Source organism: Melopsittacus undulatus, chromosome 3, assembly GCF_012275295.1.
Source record: "Melopsittacus undulatus isolate bMelUnd1 chromosome 3, bMelUnd1.mat.Z, whole genome shotgun sequence".
Lineage (NCBI taxonomy): Eukaryota > Metazoa > Chordata > Aves > Psittaciformes > Psittaculidae > Melopsittacus > Melopsittacus undulatus.
Window position 1 is genome coordinate 114305587 of NC_047529.1, and position 18057 is coordinate 114323643.

General features: G+C 46.1%; 1 protein-coding gene across 2 annotated transcripts in view; it reads left to right on the forward strand.

Annotated features, from left to right (window-relative positions):
* The window catches only part of TTC7A (tetratricopeptide repeat domain 7A), a 167710-nt gene extending 152469 nt beyond the window's left edge, over positions 1 to 15241 (forward strand). The window contains exon 19 of one of the 2 annotated variants that reach the window (XM_034060407.1): positions 9983 to 10153. In XM_034060407.1, coding sequence (XP_033916298.1) covers positions 9983 to 10005 — 23 coding nt within the window. In that variant the 3' untranslated portion in view covers positions 10006 to 10153. Of the gene's footprint in view, positions 1 to 9982 lie in introns of both variants that reach the window. The other variant, XM_034060406.1, reaches the window with a different exon arrangement.
* The last annotated feature ends 2816 nt before the right edge of the window (positions 15242 to 18057 follow it).

Below are 18057 nucleotides of genomic sequence, written 5' to 3' on the forward strand. Positions count from 1 at the left end.
TCCCCAATAGCGCTGACTGTAATCAGGGCAGCTGCTTTCTGCCCGTCAGGATGGCAGTGGTACTCTGCAGGTCCCAGATAGGTTATGGGCTGGAAGGAGAGAGTGATCAAAACGAATTCTATCTGACCCTAAGAGAAGTTCTATTATAAAGGCTATTATGCCCCTCAGTCATGTACCACTTGCAGCTTCACCAGTGATAGGTAACAATGGTAAATGACAATGGTAAAGCAATGTTTAGCTTCTGGAGATGATTGGGGGCCTCTTTCCAAACCATGGCTGGTTAGCAGATTCTGTTTTCCCAACTCTGAGGCTCACTGCAGAATCCCAAGAATGTTCCTGCGCTTCAGATATCCCAAAATAACTGCTCCAAGCTCTCCTTGGGGAAAAGCAATCCTTAGAGCAGCCTCTTAGCTCAGTTTTTTGTGTTGAAGCAGCTGAGCTGGAGGGAGAGAACTTGTCTGTGCCTCTAGTCACTGGCTCCCATAGGAGAAATGAGCATTTTGGATGCTCACATTGATAAGTTAGTGTGTCAGCTCATTCACTGTTCAAAGAATTGCAAACACTTTGTTCTCCTCATTTCTGTTCGCTGCAGAGCCATCTTCCCTGCAAATCCACTGGTTAGCTGGTGGCTTCAGTAGCCCAGCAATGGAGCAAATCCCTGGCTGTGCATCCAGACCACAGCTCCTGAGCACCAGTTAGGAGCCCATAGGGCTGTTTTGAAGGTTTGTTGCCTGTTGTCTTCCTCTGCAGTTGCCAGGCTTCCTTCCTCCATCCAGATGAGACAGAGGAACCATCACAATCGAGGTTGTGAGTGGTTCTCTGACACTGAAGCCATCACTTACACACTATGAGTGGCTGCTTCCTCTCCTGGGGGAACTGCGCATTTCCCTCCCAAGCAGGAGACCGGACTTGCTGTGGTGTTTGGGGTCACTCGAAGAGGCAAATCTGATCCGCTGTGCAGCACAGAGATTTCAGTCCATTAGTGGCAGGACTGGTGCTCTGCTTCTCAGAGGTGGATTATCCCGGTTTCCAGGGAATCTGTATATCCTGTTTATATGTGCCAATCATCTGCGCTCCTCTGCTGTGGCAAGTTATTCTCCGTGTCCCTGAGGTGCTCATTACCACATTATTCAGGCTCTGTTTATGTAACTTTAGAAACCAAAATAAATTCCTGAAGGACAAAACTCCCCAGCTCGTCTCTGATCTCTGCTCTGAAGTGTGTGTAACACCTTCCAACACAAGAACCTGACACATTTCTTAAACCCCTCGAGTTCCTGGGATGGTTCAGTCATCTCTGCAGAATAAAACTTGCATCCAGGCCTGAAGACATTGCCCTTGGCCTCATCTCTCCCTGCAGCAGATGCCCCTCTAGCCTGACCTTCCAGAGGATGGCTAGCTTTAGTTGTTTCCATCCACAGCCCTCAAGATACAGCTGCAGCTCTACTAATCAGTATTGTCCTTATGCTGTGCTTTGCTCTGAGATGAACTTAAAGCCTAGAAGCCGTAGTTGCCAGGTTGGTCTACAGCTGAACTCATAAATGGTACTTCAGAAAGTGCTCAGGGACCTGGCAGAAGGGAGAAGGGGTAGAATCACTGACCCCTTTATACTTCAATCTTCAAACAGGCTTTCACAAGCAAGGAAACAAGTTAGAATTAGTTTAAATTCTGTGCTGTTTAAGCTGTCTGTTATTGCACCAGAGACAGGCCAGAGTGATAGACTATAGTAATAAAAAATAGTGTGTAGCACAGTAACAGAATATGTTGCCTTCTGGTACATGAGACACAGCTGCACAAACAGAGGGGTGGGAACCAGCAAGACTTCCAGGTTTTCAACAAGCTATCCCAATACAGTGAGCTGGCCACAGTCAAGAGAAGGAAGGACAAGTCCCTCCTTGCCAAACAAATGGGAAACATGTAAACATCACAGCTCTCCAGTGTCAGTGGAGCTTCCATTTACGCTAATATTATGTGCAGTATTTATCAAAAGTCTTTCATTATTTATCTTCTCAATGAGTTCCTCATTCACTCTCATTTGAGCATGCAGCAGAAAACGCTCTCTGTAACCCAGCAAAACCTCTTTGTGCACAGACGTTCATGATTTATGGCAGACTTTGCATTGCATTAAAAGGCAGTAAGGAAACATGCTCCTTGCGGGGTGGGAGGCACCGGAGCAGAAGCAGAGGCACTGTCTGGACCCGCAGCAGCACGTTCCTGCCCAGCTCATGCTGTGTTTCCCAGCAGCTCGGCTAGCATAGCGCCCAGCTGTGATCCTGCGGCTGTAGCTGTGTGGATGTCATTAATCACATGCTATCCCAGAGGCTGCCAGGAGTGGGAAAGTAAGCAAATTAAGGTTTTTTACATATCTCAGCTCTCCTTTCAGAAGACATCTGCTGTAATCTCCATTGGCATTCTATGTGCTTCTGTCAGCCGTGGCTCCACTGCACTGCTCCTTGAGATGCGCTAAATGCGGTGCCTGCTCTGACCATTAGCTCTATAGGGCTGCAGTTCATGGAGATCCTCAAGCTGCTGTCTCAGAGAACCTGTTCATGGTTCACACGTTCAGAGAGGGGGGAGATAACACACACAGGAAATGTGTGCATCAGCCCCTCCTTTGTTGCAAAGCAATGCATCAAAAACTGGGGAAAGATCCAGCACTGGCACTGGAGGAAACCTAGCAGTCAGAAATCCCTTGCTCATCAGCCACAGCACACTCTGAGCACTCAGATTAATTGGGTGTCCAAGTCTTAAGCCTAGATATTCTCCTGCTGTATGTAGGATCATCTTTTATGTGCAACAGAACACAGGCACCTGCTCACTATCAAAATAGAGGCAAAGAGCTGTTTCTGCTCCTGGGGGTAATGGGGATGATTTACTGCTGCCCTAACTTCCTACAAGTATTAACTGGAAGTTACTAGAAGCATACTAGAGGCATGCACCCCCTGGGCACATCAGAGGCAAGTCCTCAACCCTCTTTAGCCTGAGAACACTTAAACCAAAGACTTTTGCCTCCCAGAGTTTGTCCCTTGACTCTGTTCCTGCTCTCTGAATTGTTCCTGAGCAATGGCAGATTATTCAATGTGAAATGCATTAGCAGCCAGTGAAGCACAGCAAACACTTTCTAGTCAAGTGCTTTAGCCAGAAAACCTGCTGTTTTTCAGCATCCTGTATATCTTTTCTCTCACTGCTGATGATCAGTCTCAGTTCGGCAAGTACTTTGAAATACTTGCATATATCTAGGTTGAATCTCACTAATTTCAACCAGGCTTTCTGCCAGGAAAGCAGGTACAGTTCACAACAGAATTGAGGCCTGAACTTATAAATTATGTATTCTAATTTACTGTTTATTGTTCATTTGGGACCTTCTCTTGGTGTGTGTTTTTATAGATGACACTGCAAGCCTGAGTCCTAGTTGAAGCTGCTGTGTGCTCTACTGCAACATTACTATGACAACTGCTGAGATCAGGGCTGGGAGAAATCTTTCCTTCCCTAGGAAAAGAGAGTGTGAAACAAATACTGCATTTAGTTAGTTATCCTGTTCGATATCCTTGCTTGCTGCTTCACCTCCATGTAGGTCTCAGCAAAGGAAGAACTATCTAGAGAATATTCAGCATGCAGCAAACAAGTCTGCTTTGAATAAAGCTTGTGTAGACACTCCAACAAGGCAGAAAAACTCATTCTCTCCATGCTTGTATGAGCCTCCCTGTGAAGACATCAGAGCCTCCAGGTTTGAAATGATGCCTTAGGGTTTGCTTTTTATGTCAATAAATGTTTTATCACATTGAAGGTTCAAACACAGTACGAACATCCCTGCTAACATCTGATGAACTCAAAAGGGGACAGCAAGCATGGGCAGAGGGCAGCGTGCAGTATGGCACAGTGCTTCCCTTCCACAGGGAGGCTTGCCTTGGCCCACGGTGGGGTCTGGGCATGATGGTGCCTTTACAATTACACAGTGCCTTGGAAAACACATTGTGAGCCATGGAAAGGAATGTCCTTCTGTTCAGGACTTCACCTTCTCATCTTCTCTTTCTTTTGCCTTTTCTTCTCTCCCTGCCAAAACTACCTTGGTTATGGTTAGTAAAGCATATCTGCATGCCCAGCTCTGTGGAGGGTTTAAGACGTCTCAGTCTTCATGCTCAGTCTGCCTCTCCTGATAGCTCCTTACAGTCTCATTTCTTCTCTTACCTCACACTCATCTGTAGCACATGAAGATGCTGCAGTGAGCTTTCAGCAGCACTCTGCTGCTAGGCTGCCTTTGAAGGCTGCAGTACCAGAGCTGAAATCTCTGTTGAATCTGTGAGTTGAAACCCACAAGCACTACAAATCCTGATGCAAACCTGGGTTTTTGCTTTCCCCAGCATTTGCCAGTTCCCCTCCTCCGGTGCTGTTCCTTCATTTTTCCTTATGCTCTGTTTTGCAGTGGCCCTGCCTGCCTTCCCTCTCCTCCCTTCTCCTTCCCATCCTCTGCTCTATCAAATGCAGCACTCAAGCGTCACTGACTGACAGGGGATGCAGCAGCTTCGGTGGAGGAGATGGAGAGGGGGAAGGAAGAAAAGGAAAAGCTGCTCTCAACAAAAGAGGCAGCAGAAACACTGAAAGACAAGCTTTCCTCCAGAACTGGATCCAGTCACCTTTTGTTAGGGCAGGAAATTAGGATTAGGGTCTTTAATGTGAAGTGTTTGGTGCGCAGACCCTGACTGCCCTGTGTGTTCCTACAGTGCATTCTCTGAGGACAGAGCTCAGATGTATAGCTCAGGTTCGCCACAACCTGAACTGAATCAGCAAAATGGATGATTAGGTAGCTGAGTGGCAGCACAACCAAAACTCACTGCACTGCTCAACAACAGCTTAAAAAAGTACTCGCTCCTCAGAAATGCAAAGATCATGAATGCAGAGGGGGAAGAATCACAGTGAAATCGTCTGGTTACATGTCTGTCTTTATCCTAGGAGACCTAGGATTTCCAGGGTTAATCTTTGCCATTGTCCAGAAAGACTCTGATACATTCCATGGTTTATGCAGCAGATTTTGCTTACAACTGACTCTGATTGCTAAATAATTACAGAAGCTGGTGTTGCCCTGTAGCAGTGCGGATTTTTCTGTTACATGAGACTGTTATCACCAAGTGCCAAATGCATCTTGAAAGGCTTTTTGTAGCATTCTGCTGAGTTAGCACAGCTCTGAACGAGAACTTTACTGCAGCATGCCCTGATCTTGCCAGCTGCTGACTGCCCTCCTACTAACCACTAGTGACGTGTCCATGTTACATCTTGGGGTAGCAATAAGGACACCCTATTTACCTTGAAATGAATTAAAGAATGCACTAGCAGGAGCCCAACAGCAAGTCTGCAAAGTCTGATTTCTTCTGGAAATTTCTTTGGGTATTTGGGCAATAATGGGCAAAAATGCTGTGCACAGTTGAGAAAAACATCAGAGATATCAGAGTGCAAAGAAAGAAATGTCATTTAAAGTAATTCTTATAATCAGTTTGTGAGGGGCAGAGTCTATTCTATCTATACATACTCTCCAAGAATGAGATGACCACACAAACAAAACAAAAAGCAATCTCCCAGGAATAACATAGAATGTCTTTATGGAAATCTCTTTCCAATACAAGCCCCAGAAGAAAGAGGAGTAAATCTGTGCAACCTCAGTGGAAGGAAACAGGGGTGCTGAGACTCAGGATAACTCCCTGAAGCTCATCAGGTGCTTGAACTAAACATTTGCAAAGGAAGTTTTGACTTCCATTACTAAAAATAACCTGCAGCTTGTACTTGGGGTATCTATAATACCTTTTCTGAACTATTTTCTGGGAATTTTGCTTTGCTAACAACATTTGAGGAGGTTTTGTCAGATTCTAAGGAAATAAAGGCACAGATCAGAAATGTCATGACCTTCTGAAGTGGGATTTTAAGTGGGGCTTATGCCCACTTTCTTTATTAGTGGAAATGGAAAACAAGTCACTTTTTTGCCCATCCAACTTTAATTGAAATATGTCTCTCCTAAACCAAAACTGGCCTCATTCACATATCAATTACTAAGTACCACATCACTTAAGGCAAGGGAGTCCAAGCCGGTGTCAGTATAGAAGTGGTTTAGGTTTTGTTTCTTTTGCATATGGACAAGGTCAAAAATACCTTTGGAAAAGCTTCCCCTGTCCCTGAAATCAAACCCAACATATTCAGGAGTCCAGCTCCCAGCATAAGGCACCCTGAATCAGCAAACCAAATTCACTCTCTGCCTCCATGCACCACTGGACAGTGCCAGCTTCAGTATGTGGCAGCCCCTCACCTCAAATGAGTTTCTTCCAGTGGTTTCAGAGCCGCCTTTTGCAGTCTGGCTTGTAGCCTGGCTTCACTTCAGTGCCTCTGTTTGCAACATCTGATGTCTTCAGACCTAAAGAGGAAAATGAATCAAGTTACCTCTGGAGCTCAGTGAGTGAGTGGTTGAATTAGCATCCAAGCACAATACAGTTATACTAATGCTAGTATAACTTGCATGTTAGTATAACATGCAGCACATGGAGTGCCTGTGTGTGGCTAGCACCGGTGTGAGCCCCAGCAATGTGCTCAAAAGCAGAATGATTCCTACACACCTTTTGGTTTGGTGTTTTGTACTATTAATAATATGCTTGAGTTTAAAAAGCAGCCTGTCCTCATTGCTCTTTACCTGACTCAGTATCAACACTGACAAAGACCTTACTTAGGGGGGTACTCATCGTCTTTGGGAGGAAAATAAGCAGGCAAAACCAGAAGTGCCAGTGCTAGCCAGGAGGTGGCAGAGGAGCCAGGCTACCTTGTATATGGGTGTCTAACACACATAGAAACCAAGGAAAGGCAGCAAAACCCAGCCCCACCCTCCATCTTCAGGAATAAGAGGATGAAACCCTTAATCACATTCCTGCTTGTATTTATACTAATTGCTTATCTTCCTGAGATCTGACTCTGTGAAACGATGCTTGCACACCAAGCAGATGAGTTTCCATAGAAACTCAGGAACTGAACTTTCATTAGAAGAAAATCTTTAAGATAAAAGTCTTCCAGATAAGAATGCAAATTGCCTGTCAGTGGGTGGCTTTCTGAATTTATATATAATGTTTTTCCTTTGCACTGTAGGCAGATTCCAGCTGGACCTACATAGCAACAACATGCAGGCATTGTTTATAGCAAGCCAGACTCCATGGGGAAATAAGCAATTCAGTAGCAAGGAGAAGCTCTCAAGTGCAAATACCTCAGGGAAGCAAACAGCTGAAGTGCTCAGTGCTGCATCTTGGTGAGGCTTGGGGACCCTGCAGCCTCCAGCTCTCAGAAAACGCTTGTGGTTTGCAAGGAGCGGGGAGAGGAAACCCAAACCAAGAAGCTTTCCTGCATGCAGAGTTAATGATGTTCAACCTGTCCCTTAAACACACAGCAGCGTATTTCTGCCGGTTCAGTTAAGCCTCACTGGGAAGGCTGACACCATCTGTTACTGCTCGCTCTGGGCAAAGGAGGAGGTCTCCATGCTGGGGTTCACCAGCGTTGGCAGGGTCTGGGTTGGAGACACCCCAACCTCCACTTGGGCTGAGGCCTGAGGATCAGGGTCTTCTGCCCACAGCACATGGAAATGCAGGTGTGTGGGCAAGAAGGAGACACAGGGCTGTTGCTGGTCAGAAGAGGGAAGCAGGATGGTGAGCATCCCTGGAAGGGCTATGGGCCAGGCAGCCTTTGGCACTAGCAGTGATGCATGTAAGTGAGGAGAAGGCAGGAAACCTATGCCTCCTTTGGCAAATACCTCCTCTTGTGTTTCTCTCCATAAACGTAGTTTTTCACTCATATAGGATATTGCAGCATCAACAGGAAGCCGTGGGGATCCTCAGATTGCCCTTTCTGAGGTTTTTTTTTGCAGCTAAACCAGGATGCTTGGAAGCACTGAATACCAAGGAGTGAATATTCACTTGTGCTGCATTACCTGGTGGGCATCAGCTTCAGCACCTCCCCAGGTGAACACAGTACCTGGGTTTGTGTGCAGCCTCCTCACAGGGCTACAAAGGACCTCAAGCAGCTCCACAGTGGGGAAGCCACGCCAGGCTCTGGTCCTTGCCCAGCAAGGGTGCTGGGGCAGACAAGGGAGCTGTGCTGCACGAGCAGTTTATGATGAGGTGGATTTCACTGCAGCATTGTTGGGAGGCGCGAGATGTCAGCCAGGGAGGGAATTCCCCTCCTCTTGGGATGACAGGCAGCAGCTGCATGGGCTCCATGGGCTCTATGCCTCTGCAGCCAGCAGCACTCTGGAGCATCAAGAGGCTTGATGCTGCTTAGTGTCAGGATGAGGACAGTGGTGGGTCCTCAGCCACCAGAGAGCATGATCGGCTCTGCTCGGTCAGCACAACAGGAAGAGTGGTTTTGTGGTTGAGGACTAACATGAGCTGAGATAGCTCCTGTCTCACAGGGGGACAGTAAGATCGGGCCCCATTGCCTCACCATTCTCCAGCAGGAAAGAGAAGCCTAAAGAAAACACATCCCCACTGCACCTCTAAATGATCAGATTTCATACCGAGTTGATTATTCAGGTCAAGGTTACAGGCAAGAAAAAGGCAATGAAACTTTTCACAGTACTGCTGATACTTCATTAAACTGACATTTCTTATTGTTTCTCTCAGGCAAAGTAATGTGTTTCTGTAGGTGTGAGTGCTATAACTGGCTAGTCATGTTATGATAGGGTCTTAGTCATGCTGATGCACCCTGCATCTAATGGCACTTTTGGAAAAACAAAACAAAACAAAGCAAAATCTTCACTGCTTCCAAAAGCATCACCGTTCTTTGGTCAGAAATTCACTTGGATCCTCATTGCGAGAGATTTCAGGTTTCTATGGCTTTTCATATCAACTAAGTGCAAGTAGACATATTAAAGATGAAGCTTTCCCTTATATATATATATATATGCATCCACATACCACGTAGTCCCAGGGAAAGCACGAAGCCAGGCAGTCATCTCGCTTTCCACCGTTTCCACTGGTGAATGCAGGCAGAGGCCATGCAGCTCTTGGCAGGCGACATGAACGCGTTGGCTGCTTCTTCCATAGGCCACACTGGATGGAAGTGGTGGGAGGTTCATCCCGGTGTGCGCACCTTCAGGAGGAAGCAGGAAAATGCCACGGATGCATTGTGGCCTGCGAAGCCCACATGACCATCTGGGCTCGGTGTGCTTGACTGCTGCATAATTAAAAGGGAGCCTGGCTCATTAGATGCATTGTGGGTTCAGACACATCCATGCGAGCCCTATAGGAAAACATGTTCTTCCTACCCCTTCTTTCATCCTCCTCCTCCTGTTCCTTCCAGATGGTTACACCCACTCGTGTCTTTTCTTACCCTAAGGACAGCTTTTTAAACAAGGTTCCTCCATCCTTCTGCTCCCCCACACTGCTTTAGGATCTACATTGGAGTACAGGACAGAGGGCCCCATGCTGTTTCCTACAGCCTGCCCCTAGAAGCGTGGAAGGGAGCTGCATCCCTCTAGCCCCGTTTGTTAAGGAGAAAGATCTGTCTGTATGGTCAGGATGTAGGAGTTGAGACTTGACCTCAGCTGGACGTTCCAGATGTGTGAGAGTTACTTTAGATACTGGGTGTAACTTAACCTGTGTATGTTTTCCTGGGGATCAGAATCCAGTGTAAGCCACTCAAGGAGAGAGGGATGCTTCAAGGGCCTTTTCTCTGTGTAGCACCTGTATATGCTGTCACAGTAACACACAGCAGGAGCACTTCTGAGCTGGATCAGTCTCTGCCTTTAAAAACAAGAACTAATTCATAATTGCTTTTTAAATTACACATTGCAATAAAAAAACCCCAGAACTTAACATCTGATTGCTCCTCTTCTACAGAAACAGGTGGAGATCCCTCATCATAGGACTTTGTGCCTGCTCTCATACATAGCCCAGCTTGGTAGCACTTGGGGCGCTCCATTCTCTCCTATTGTGTCATTAACTGCTCATCACTTGTTTGTTGACAGGGCCTGGTGCTGAACAGACTTGAGCGGAGGGAGCTGGCCCAGAAAGTCCTCAGAGATGCCATCCGGATCCAGAGCACCAGTCACAGGGCCTGGAACAGCCTTGGAGAGGTCTTGCAAGCTCAGGGGAAAAACGAAGCAGCCATCGAGTGCTTCCTCACTGCCCTAGACCTGGAATCCAGCAGTCCAGTCATCCCCTTCACTGTCATACCCAGGGAGCTCTGAAGCTTTGCTCAGCAACTGAGCACCTTCATTCTTGGACAGACACCAAAACCAAACAAATAAACAAAGAAAAAGCCCAATGGAAAAGTGCCATTGTAACCTGGAACCGGGCAAAACAATTCCAGGATGGGGCTCAGGTCTTCTCGCTTAGCTGAGACAAGCCTAACTGTAGGAGAATTAGCAACAGGCAGAAACAGAGACTGCCTTGTTCTTCACAGGTGCCTGGCTAATCTCCTGTTGAAGTTAATAGCGAGCCTGATTTCAGAGTGTTGGCTCAAGGTGACTGTAGAAAGCTCATGCTAGAGTACAGCTGTTCAAAGCACTTGCACCTTTCAATTTGCATTATAAACACCAAGACCCCCCGGTCCCCAGCCTTTAATTAAAGCCCAGACCAGCCCTAAACAGGAGTAAATGCACCAACTAACTTGACCAAGCTGTGCTTAAATGTGTGGCTGCCTCCACACAGCTCTGACAGGGATAGGAATGGCAATTAAACCCTATAGACTTACAGTATATGCCACTTACAAAACTATTCCAGTTATTTTGATAGTCCTTTCTCCTGCCTTGCTTTTATATGCTGCATATGCTCACTATATTTAGTGTGGCTCTTGCCTAGAACAATTGAAATTAAAAAGACTTTATTTTTTCTCAAAAGCTGCTGTTGCAGTATGATTCACAAAAGCAGAAAGACCAAAGACCAAAGACCAAATCAGTTCACGCTTGAACTATATTAAAAACCTATATGTATCTCCACTTGCATATTTATTGAAAGGCCTTACGTGAAATAGCTAGTTATGAATTCTGAGCTTTGTGCTGATTAATCACCTATTGCATCACTTTGAGCGAGGACTATAGTGATTACCAGTATAGTGTGACTGAACTCTGTGCTCTACTGCATTACCATTCCTGGCACAAAACATTTTCATATCCATCTTTTCATGACACAAAAGACAGCAGCAGTCTTCTAAGGGAAATTATGCTGAAGGCAGTGTGTGTGTGTATGAATTACTTGTTTCTTAAAACCACATCTTTGGATTGTCTGTAGAAATCTCACCTCAGAGGTAAGGATTGGAGCCTTCAGCAGGGCAGCATTATTTTGCCTGTCGTATCAGATGTAGGAGTGGATAACCCTAATCCACACAGCCTCCCCATGCTGGCACAGCCGGGGCTGCAGCTGGCATACCCCCTGCTAAGCTGTGCCCCACCTCCTCGGGGCCTTGGCACCGAGGTAGAGCTCTATGTGCCATGGCACATGAGAGCCGGACCAGTCCCAAGATGAAGATGGTGCAGAAAGGAGCTGCAGGCACTTCTCTACACAAAAGGTTGGGGCTCTGTGCCCATTTCTGTCCAAAGAAGATTTGTGACTACTTCATAAGTAGGTTTGTGCTAGAACACACTTTGTGCTACAATTCTGCCCAGTATTGTGATCCGCAACTAGTTCATGCCGGAGATAAGAATATCCTCAGGCAATAAATGAGATGGGGTTATTTCTTAAAGAGCCCGAGGCTCTGGCAGCAGACTTGAAGTCAGCCTTGTTTACAACTACATGGAAATCTGCAGGCTAATGGAGAGGTGGGTGCTGTGTGCTGCTCCCAGCCCACACCATCGCAGAGCACACTGCCCTCAGGCTGCTCCCAGCAGCCTCTTGCATTTTTCCCATTGGATTTTCCCAACTAAACTTCCTCTGCAATATTTAGCACTGCAATAGCCCAGCTTATTTGTCTGTCTGCTGAGGGGTCTGGAGTGAAAGCACCACTGCTTTGAGAGGTGCTCAGCCCTTTCAAGGGGCTCTGGTTTTCCAGTGCCACGTAGGCACCAAATCAGGCTTTTTAGGCCAGAGGCAGGTTTCCAAGGAGACAGTGTTACTGGCCACATTTCTCCTTTGCAGCAGCACCAGAAGCAGAGAAAGAAGTAGGTGTTAAAGTACCAGAATTAAATGAGTTTCATGCAGACAGAAAGATGCAGCAGAGACTCATTTTACTGTGAAGGATGCTATGAGGTCGGCTTGCTCTGCACTGCAGGTGGGAATGGGGGAAGGAGAGATGTTGTTGGCATAGTTGGAAAATTGTTACCCAGGTGTTTTAAACCCAGCTCACAGTGAGATGTGGTCTGACAATTACTTAGGTAGATATATAAATATATAGGTATTATATTCCGATATTTGTTGTGGTTCCCAGGGTGGGAAAGTCAATGTGGTCTGACATCACTGCTTTCTTGTGCAACGTATGTCTATAAAGCACTGCCATAGCAACTTCTGTGTACTGGACAGCTATTTGAGTACCAGCTATGCATCCGGAGAGCTATTTGAGTACCAGCTATGCATCCACCTCTGCAACCAAGGAACCGTGTTATGAGGTCTGTAACGTAGCTGGCCTGTGACCTGGCAGGATGGTGCCTGTTTCCCAGCAGCAGCTGAAAAGCAAACACTCACAGACACATTTACTTGTAGCTGGTAAACAACCAACAGCCCATCACATTTGTTGCCCTCGGGCAAGCTTCACCTTGGCAACAATCGGACTTGCCACAGCAGTCATCCTGCTAGGAGAGGTGCAGACGTGCACAAGTACTTTGAGTGCATCAGCCGGTCAGATGTTGGCAGGGTGGTCCCATGGTTTTTGTGTGTGTTAACAGGCATTACTGGCTTTGGAATTGCAATCCTAAGAGCCTCTGCCTCAGGTGTGGCAAGGAAGATTCACGTGAGTAAATGCTATCAGCATCAATAGGAATAACATGGCTAAGGTACCCTTTTACCGGCACAGCACATCACAGTCCCTACATCAATTGCAGACAGAGTATTTTGGATCTATACTATACTCAATCCCAAGATTTGCTGCATGCTTCCCAGAGGATACAAAGTACCTGTTGGCTGGAGAGGTGTTACACTGGCCTAAACCGCTCTGTACAGTGGTTGTTGCAGACTTGCAAGTATTTCAGGGTAAATCCTCTAGCTACATTTGTTATTAGTGCTCCCCAAAACAGAGGCCTTCCAAAGCTTACATGCTACCTCTGTTATTCAGCATGGATTTTGGTCATACTTCCAGTCAGAGAAAAGCAAGGACAACTACTTTGGACAAGCCTACACATTGTAGTATTTGTTTAAACAGCAACACTAATAAATCTAAAGACCTACTTCCTTGAACTCAGTGGGTAATACTTCTTTGTATAGCAGGGAGCCTGGCATGCTTAATGCTCAGGGTTTGAGGCTAAGAACATAAGATTTACATCCTATCCCTCCTATGATTATTACCAATGATTGAAGTGATGGAAGCGAGGGGAACAATAAGTGAAAAACCAGTTCTGCAAGTTTTAGCACTGACTTGAGTCCAACAGAGTTTTCTCAGTTTAGAAAGAGGAAGAGAAAAAAGGCATCGTTGCCTTAAGGATGCTGCTTTACACCCAGGTTCCTCTTGTTCCACCACAAGGCTATTTTCTTTCTTGTGCACACAAAAGGAAAGTAATTACTTTCTATTCTCCTGTTGTGCAGTAGAAGAGTAGTGTTTGCTGTTGCCTTTGACCATCAAGAAGGTTTGTCTATTGTAACCAAAATGGCTCTGCCTCCAGGGTACAGAAAGAGAAGCCTATGAGGCCAGGGAGCAACTCCTCTCCCTGCCTTACCCCATATGAAGTGTCATTAGCTCCACTGGAGCTGTTGGTAGTATGAGTATTTCCTCCAGCTGAGGATCTGCCCACCAGTGTACTCATTCTGTACAGGGAGTCCAATGGTGCTGCCATATTCCTGCACTGCACAAGTACCCCGGTCCGTTTCTATGGGAAACAGTTCATGCTACTGAATATCACAGTGCTTCAGAAGTGCTAATTATCTTTTCTTGGTAATGACTAATAAATCCAAATGGAGAACAGTCCTGGAGGGTGTTTACTTTAAAATTCACTGGCTGGGTACCAAAGTAGGCACAGCACTGACTGCTGCAGTTAGAATTACAGTCATTTTATCCCCCCAAAATGTTCCATTTTCGGAGGGTTTTGGTGAAGACAGACTTTGGCTAGTTTATATTTCACTTTAATGACAGTAGAGTGGGAAATGGCCCTTTTTAGTGAAAAGACATCACTGCCGTGATCCTTTCTCAGCCAAACCAACAGAGATTTGACAGTTACAGTTCAGCCTAGGAGAGCAAGGCTTGCCAAGAGCCACTGTGCTGCAGTGGTTACTGCCTCTGACCGAATTGTATTACAGGCATATTTGATAGTTGTGCAAGGAGCATGTAGAGCTGAGATGCCTCTGCTGTATGTGGCTAAGGAGAGCTGCTTTATACCCAACTGCAGTGCCTGTCCGGGTGCCCACCAGTGGGCTTAACCAGCCCCTGCCTGTTCCCTAGGCCTGGCTCTGGGTGATGGTCTCCCTGCTGTGAAGCTGTAGCCCAGTGCTGCAGGGTGTCAGTGCACAATCAGCTAGGGAGTTGTTCTGATAGAAATGGGAAGCTGAAACACCCATCAGTTTGGTGATGTTGGCAGAAGGAAGAATCGCCGACCCAGCAGCTGCCAGGATGATGGTTCCCCTCCAACTTTGCCTTCCATGGCCTGGCTCACACCTTCAGCTGCAGCAAACCAAGGCAGGTTCCCAAGGCACTGGATGCTAAAAGGTCCAGGGGTTGGAAAGGACCTTAAGATCATCCAGTTCCAACCCCCTGCCATGGGCAGGGACACCTCACACTAAGCCATGGCACCCAAGGCTCTGTCCAACCCAGCCTTGAATGCATGATGGAGCATTCACAGCTTCCTTGGGCAACCCATTCCAGTGCCTCACCACCCTTACCTTTTCCCCACAGAAATGCACACCAGTCTGGATCTAAAACCACTGATAGGGACATGACACCACAGTGATGCAGCCTGTGATGGTACAAGCCAGAACCTCCCCAAGCTGGTACACAGAGAAGTGCTCAGCATTGCACATCCAAGTGTTTCCTACCTGCCACTTGAATACTGTTAATCCAGTTGGAATCAGTTTTCCATGTAACTTCTTTTTGTCATTGTAAGAAGTTTCCAGCAGATGAATAAAATTGACCCTGTGGAAAACAAAAAATACTCCTCATATTTCCTGCCAATTTCAGTACTTTTGATATATTCATGCCACAGATACTTCAAGCATTATGAAATGACCATTTGTTGTATTAACTGGAACCTAGTGTGCCTAGCAAGTTACCAGTTGCAAAGGGTATTTTGGCCTGCACCCTGTAGTTCATGGGAAAAAGGAGAGTGAGCATGCAAAGCAGCGTGCTTTCAGGGAGGAACAGAGCCAGGAAAGAGGAGTAATGTAGCTTCAGATGTTTGGATTTGTGGAGATGGAAGCGAGCATCGTGCTTTTCTTGTGCTTCTTCCAGTAAAAATAAACAAAGGTAGTGTGAGAAACTCTAACATGGAGGTAATATGCAAATACTGTGCCATCAAATTTAGGGACTCACCTCCTTTTGGCCCCAGTGCCATTAACCATCTTTTTGCTGCAGACTATTCCTGTGGTTATTTGGAAGTGTCTCCATTGAAGAGCTTCCAGAGCATTCTTTGCACTTGCACATTAATCTTTTGGGCAAGCTTCAAAAGAGCCTTCTTAAAAAGCCAGCCCCTTAGTTTCATACTCAAATGAGATTAAGGAAAGGACTTCTGGAGAGAATTTCTTCCTAACTGTGACCAGTGTACGAGTGTGTTCGGTATAACTCAAGCAGAACAAGGTCCTACTGCAGCAGTAGCAGAATTAAGCCCTTCAGCTGTTAGGACAAAGCCTTAAAAACTGGAAATCAAAGCAAACAAAACACTAGCTCTGACTTTTCTCCCCATTCCCATGATAAGAGAGAAGTGAAACAGTGACTTGGGGTTTCTGTGGGGTGGGTGGAGGGGAGGAGGGAGTAAGAAGGCTGCCACTGCCCCTCTGCAGGAGCCCAAGTGGAGGAATAACACTGAATCCCAGTGAAAACTGGAGCACTTCATTGCTGAGTCCCCACTGAGGGAGACCTAGTACCATCCTAGTGGTACACTGCCTGCTACCCTCTCTGCATCACACAGAGGTTTAATATTCCCTTTCAATTTAAATGAGAAGAAAATAAACCTTTCTGCCCCACTTTTTTGCTGGAAGGAGTTCCAGATCATTGGGGTACTCCACTCAATTTAGGATCACTTCTTGCCTTGCAGAGAACCAAGTAATATTTCAGTGGTAATCCTAACATGATATTCTTGAAAGGCCATTTGGAATAATTTAACGATTTTTAATAATATATATTCTATATATTTTTAATAATTTATTCATACCTCCACTTCTGTCTTTGTGCTGCCAAATGGGTAAAACCAACTCAGATAGATACAGGATATTCCTGCCTCATGTGATTCCCTGATATTTAGCAACCCCATAAACAGTAAGGGAAGAGCTGAGAAGCATTGGTTCTGCCCAGGTGCTCACCTCCATCACAGGTTCTGGCTGTCAGGCTTTTGTGGAGTCACCGAAGCAGCATTGCTGTCATTGCTTGTCTTTAACCACATCCCTCCAGAGGTGTCACATCCCAGTCCAATGTGCCTGAACCAGTCTTTGGAACAAAGAAGGAATACACACATAACCTTTAAAGACTAGTGTTAGGAAATTAGACCTAGGTATCACTGGCTTATTCTGCTGCCATTAGCAGTCACTGTGGCATTTAATTGAGCTGTGGTTGTCAAGCCAGTGTCCTCTGCTGCGTTGTCTCCAAAACAAAGAGCAGCATATCACAGCCAAAAACATCCCCAGCTGAAGAGCAACATCCAACGGTTTTCTCCGTGTTCCAAGTTAAGCAGGTATTAAATTATGGAGGACAGAAGCCTTACAGGTCATTCCAACTGAATGCCATTTTCACATCTGATCCCATTTAGAACTGATGTAATTATGTGGCTGATGGAGGAAGAGAAGCAGGCAGACAGAGCATCTCAGATTTATACAGCAATAATGGCAAGCATTGTAACATGTCCTAAAAAAGCAAATGAGCAATGAAAACTCTAAAGTAGGAGACATTTTCTCTACTGAAAAGCTCTCAGAGAGGCAAAACGCAACTTCACCAGCTTTTGACAGAAACATATAAAAACCCCAATCTATGACAGTAAGAGGAAACGTAGAACAGCCCCTCTCCAGCCTCCTGACTGCAAAGCCCTATCTAGACCTTAATGCTGCCTAATCAGAGCCCCCAACCCAGCCTGAGAGCAGGGGGACAGACCTTTCCACAGTGTGCTTACAGGGATGCCAATCCTGCGCCCAGCTCCCATCACATTCATTACATTATGTATGACAAATCAGACAGCTTTTTCGTAATGGAGCTGCTTACGATACCGTAATGAGGTCTGGAAATGGGGGTGTTTGTACATTAATCAGGAATAAGCACTCCTGTGTTTTGTTGACCTGTCAGAGGAGCTGACACACACAGCCCCTGTTTGCAGTGCTGGGTCCTGTTTCTGAAGGATGGGAGCTCAAGGATATAATGATTTTCTGGTCAGTGGAGGTTAGAGGTGATTTTGTGCTCAGTGTAGATGCATTGTCTGGCAGAGACAATTAGCAAATGAACCACTGCCTCACCAGAGGCTTTGCAGCCTTGGAGTCCCTTCTTCCAGCCTGACAACAAACAGAAATGTGAGATGGTATCTCAGATTCCCCAAACAGGAAGCTGTTAAATCCAGCAAGAGAGCAATTCATTCCCCACTTATAATGATGCTGCTCTTACCTCTCCTTGGGGGGTATTGAAGTGTTTCTCAGAGGGTAGCAAGGGAGGTAGCTCATCCCCATCTTTCACCAGATGGAAAACCAAGTCTGCAGTCGAGCCAAGCGAGGGGTGATTCTCTGTGCAGAACTGGTTAAATTATCATGGCTCAGGTTTTGCTCCCACCAGTGACCA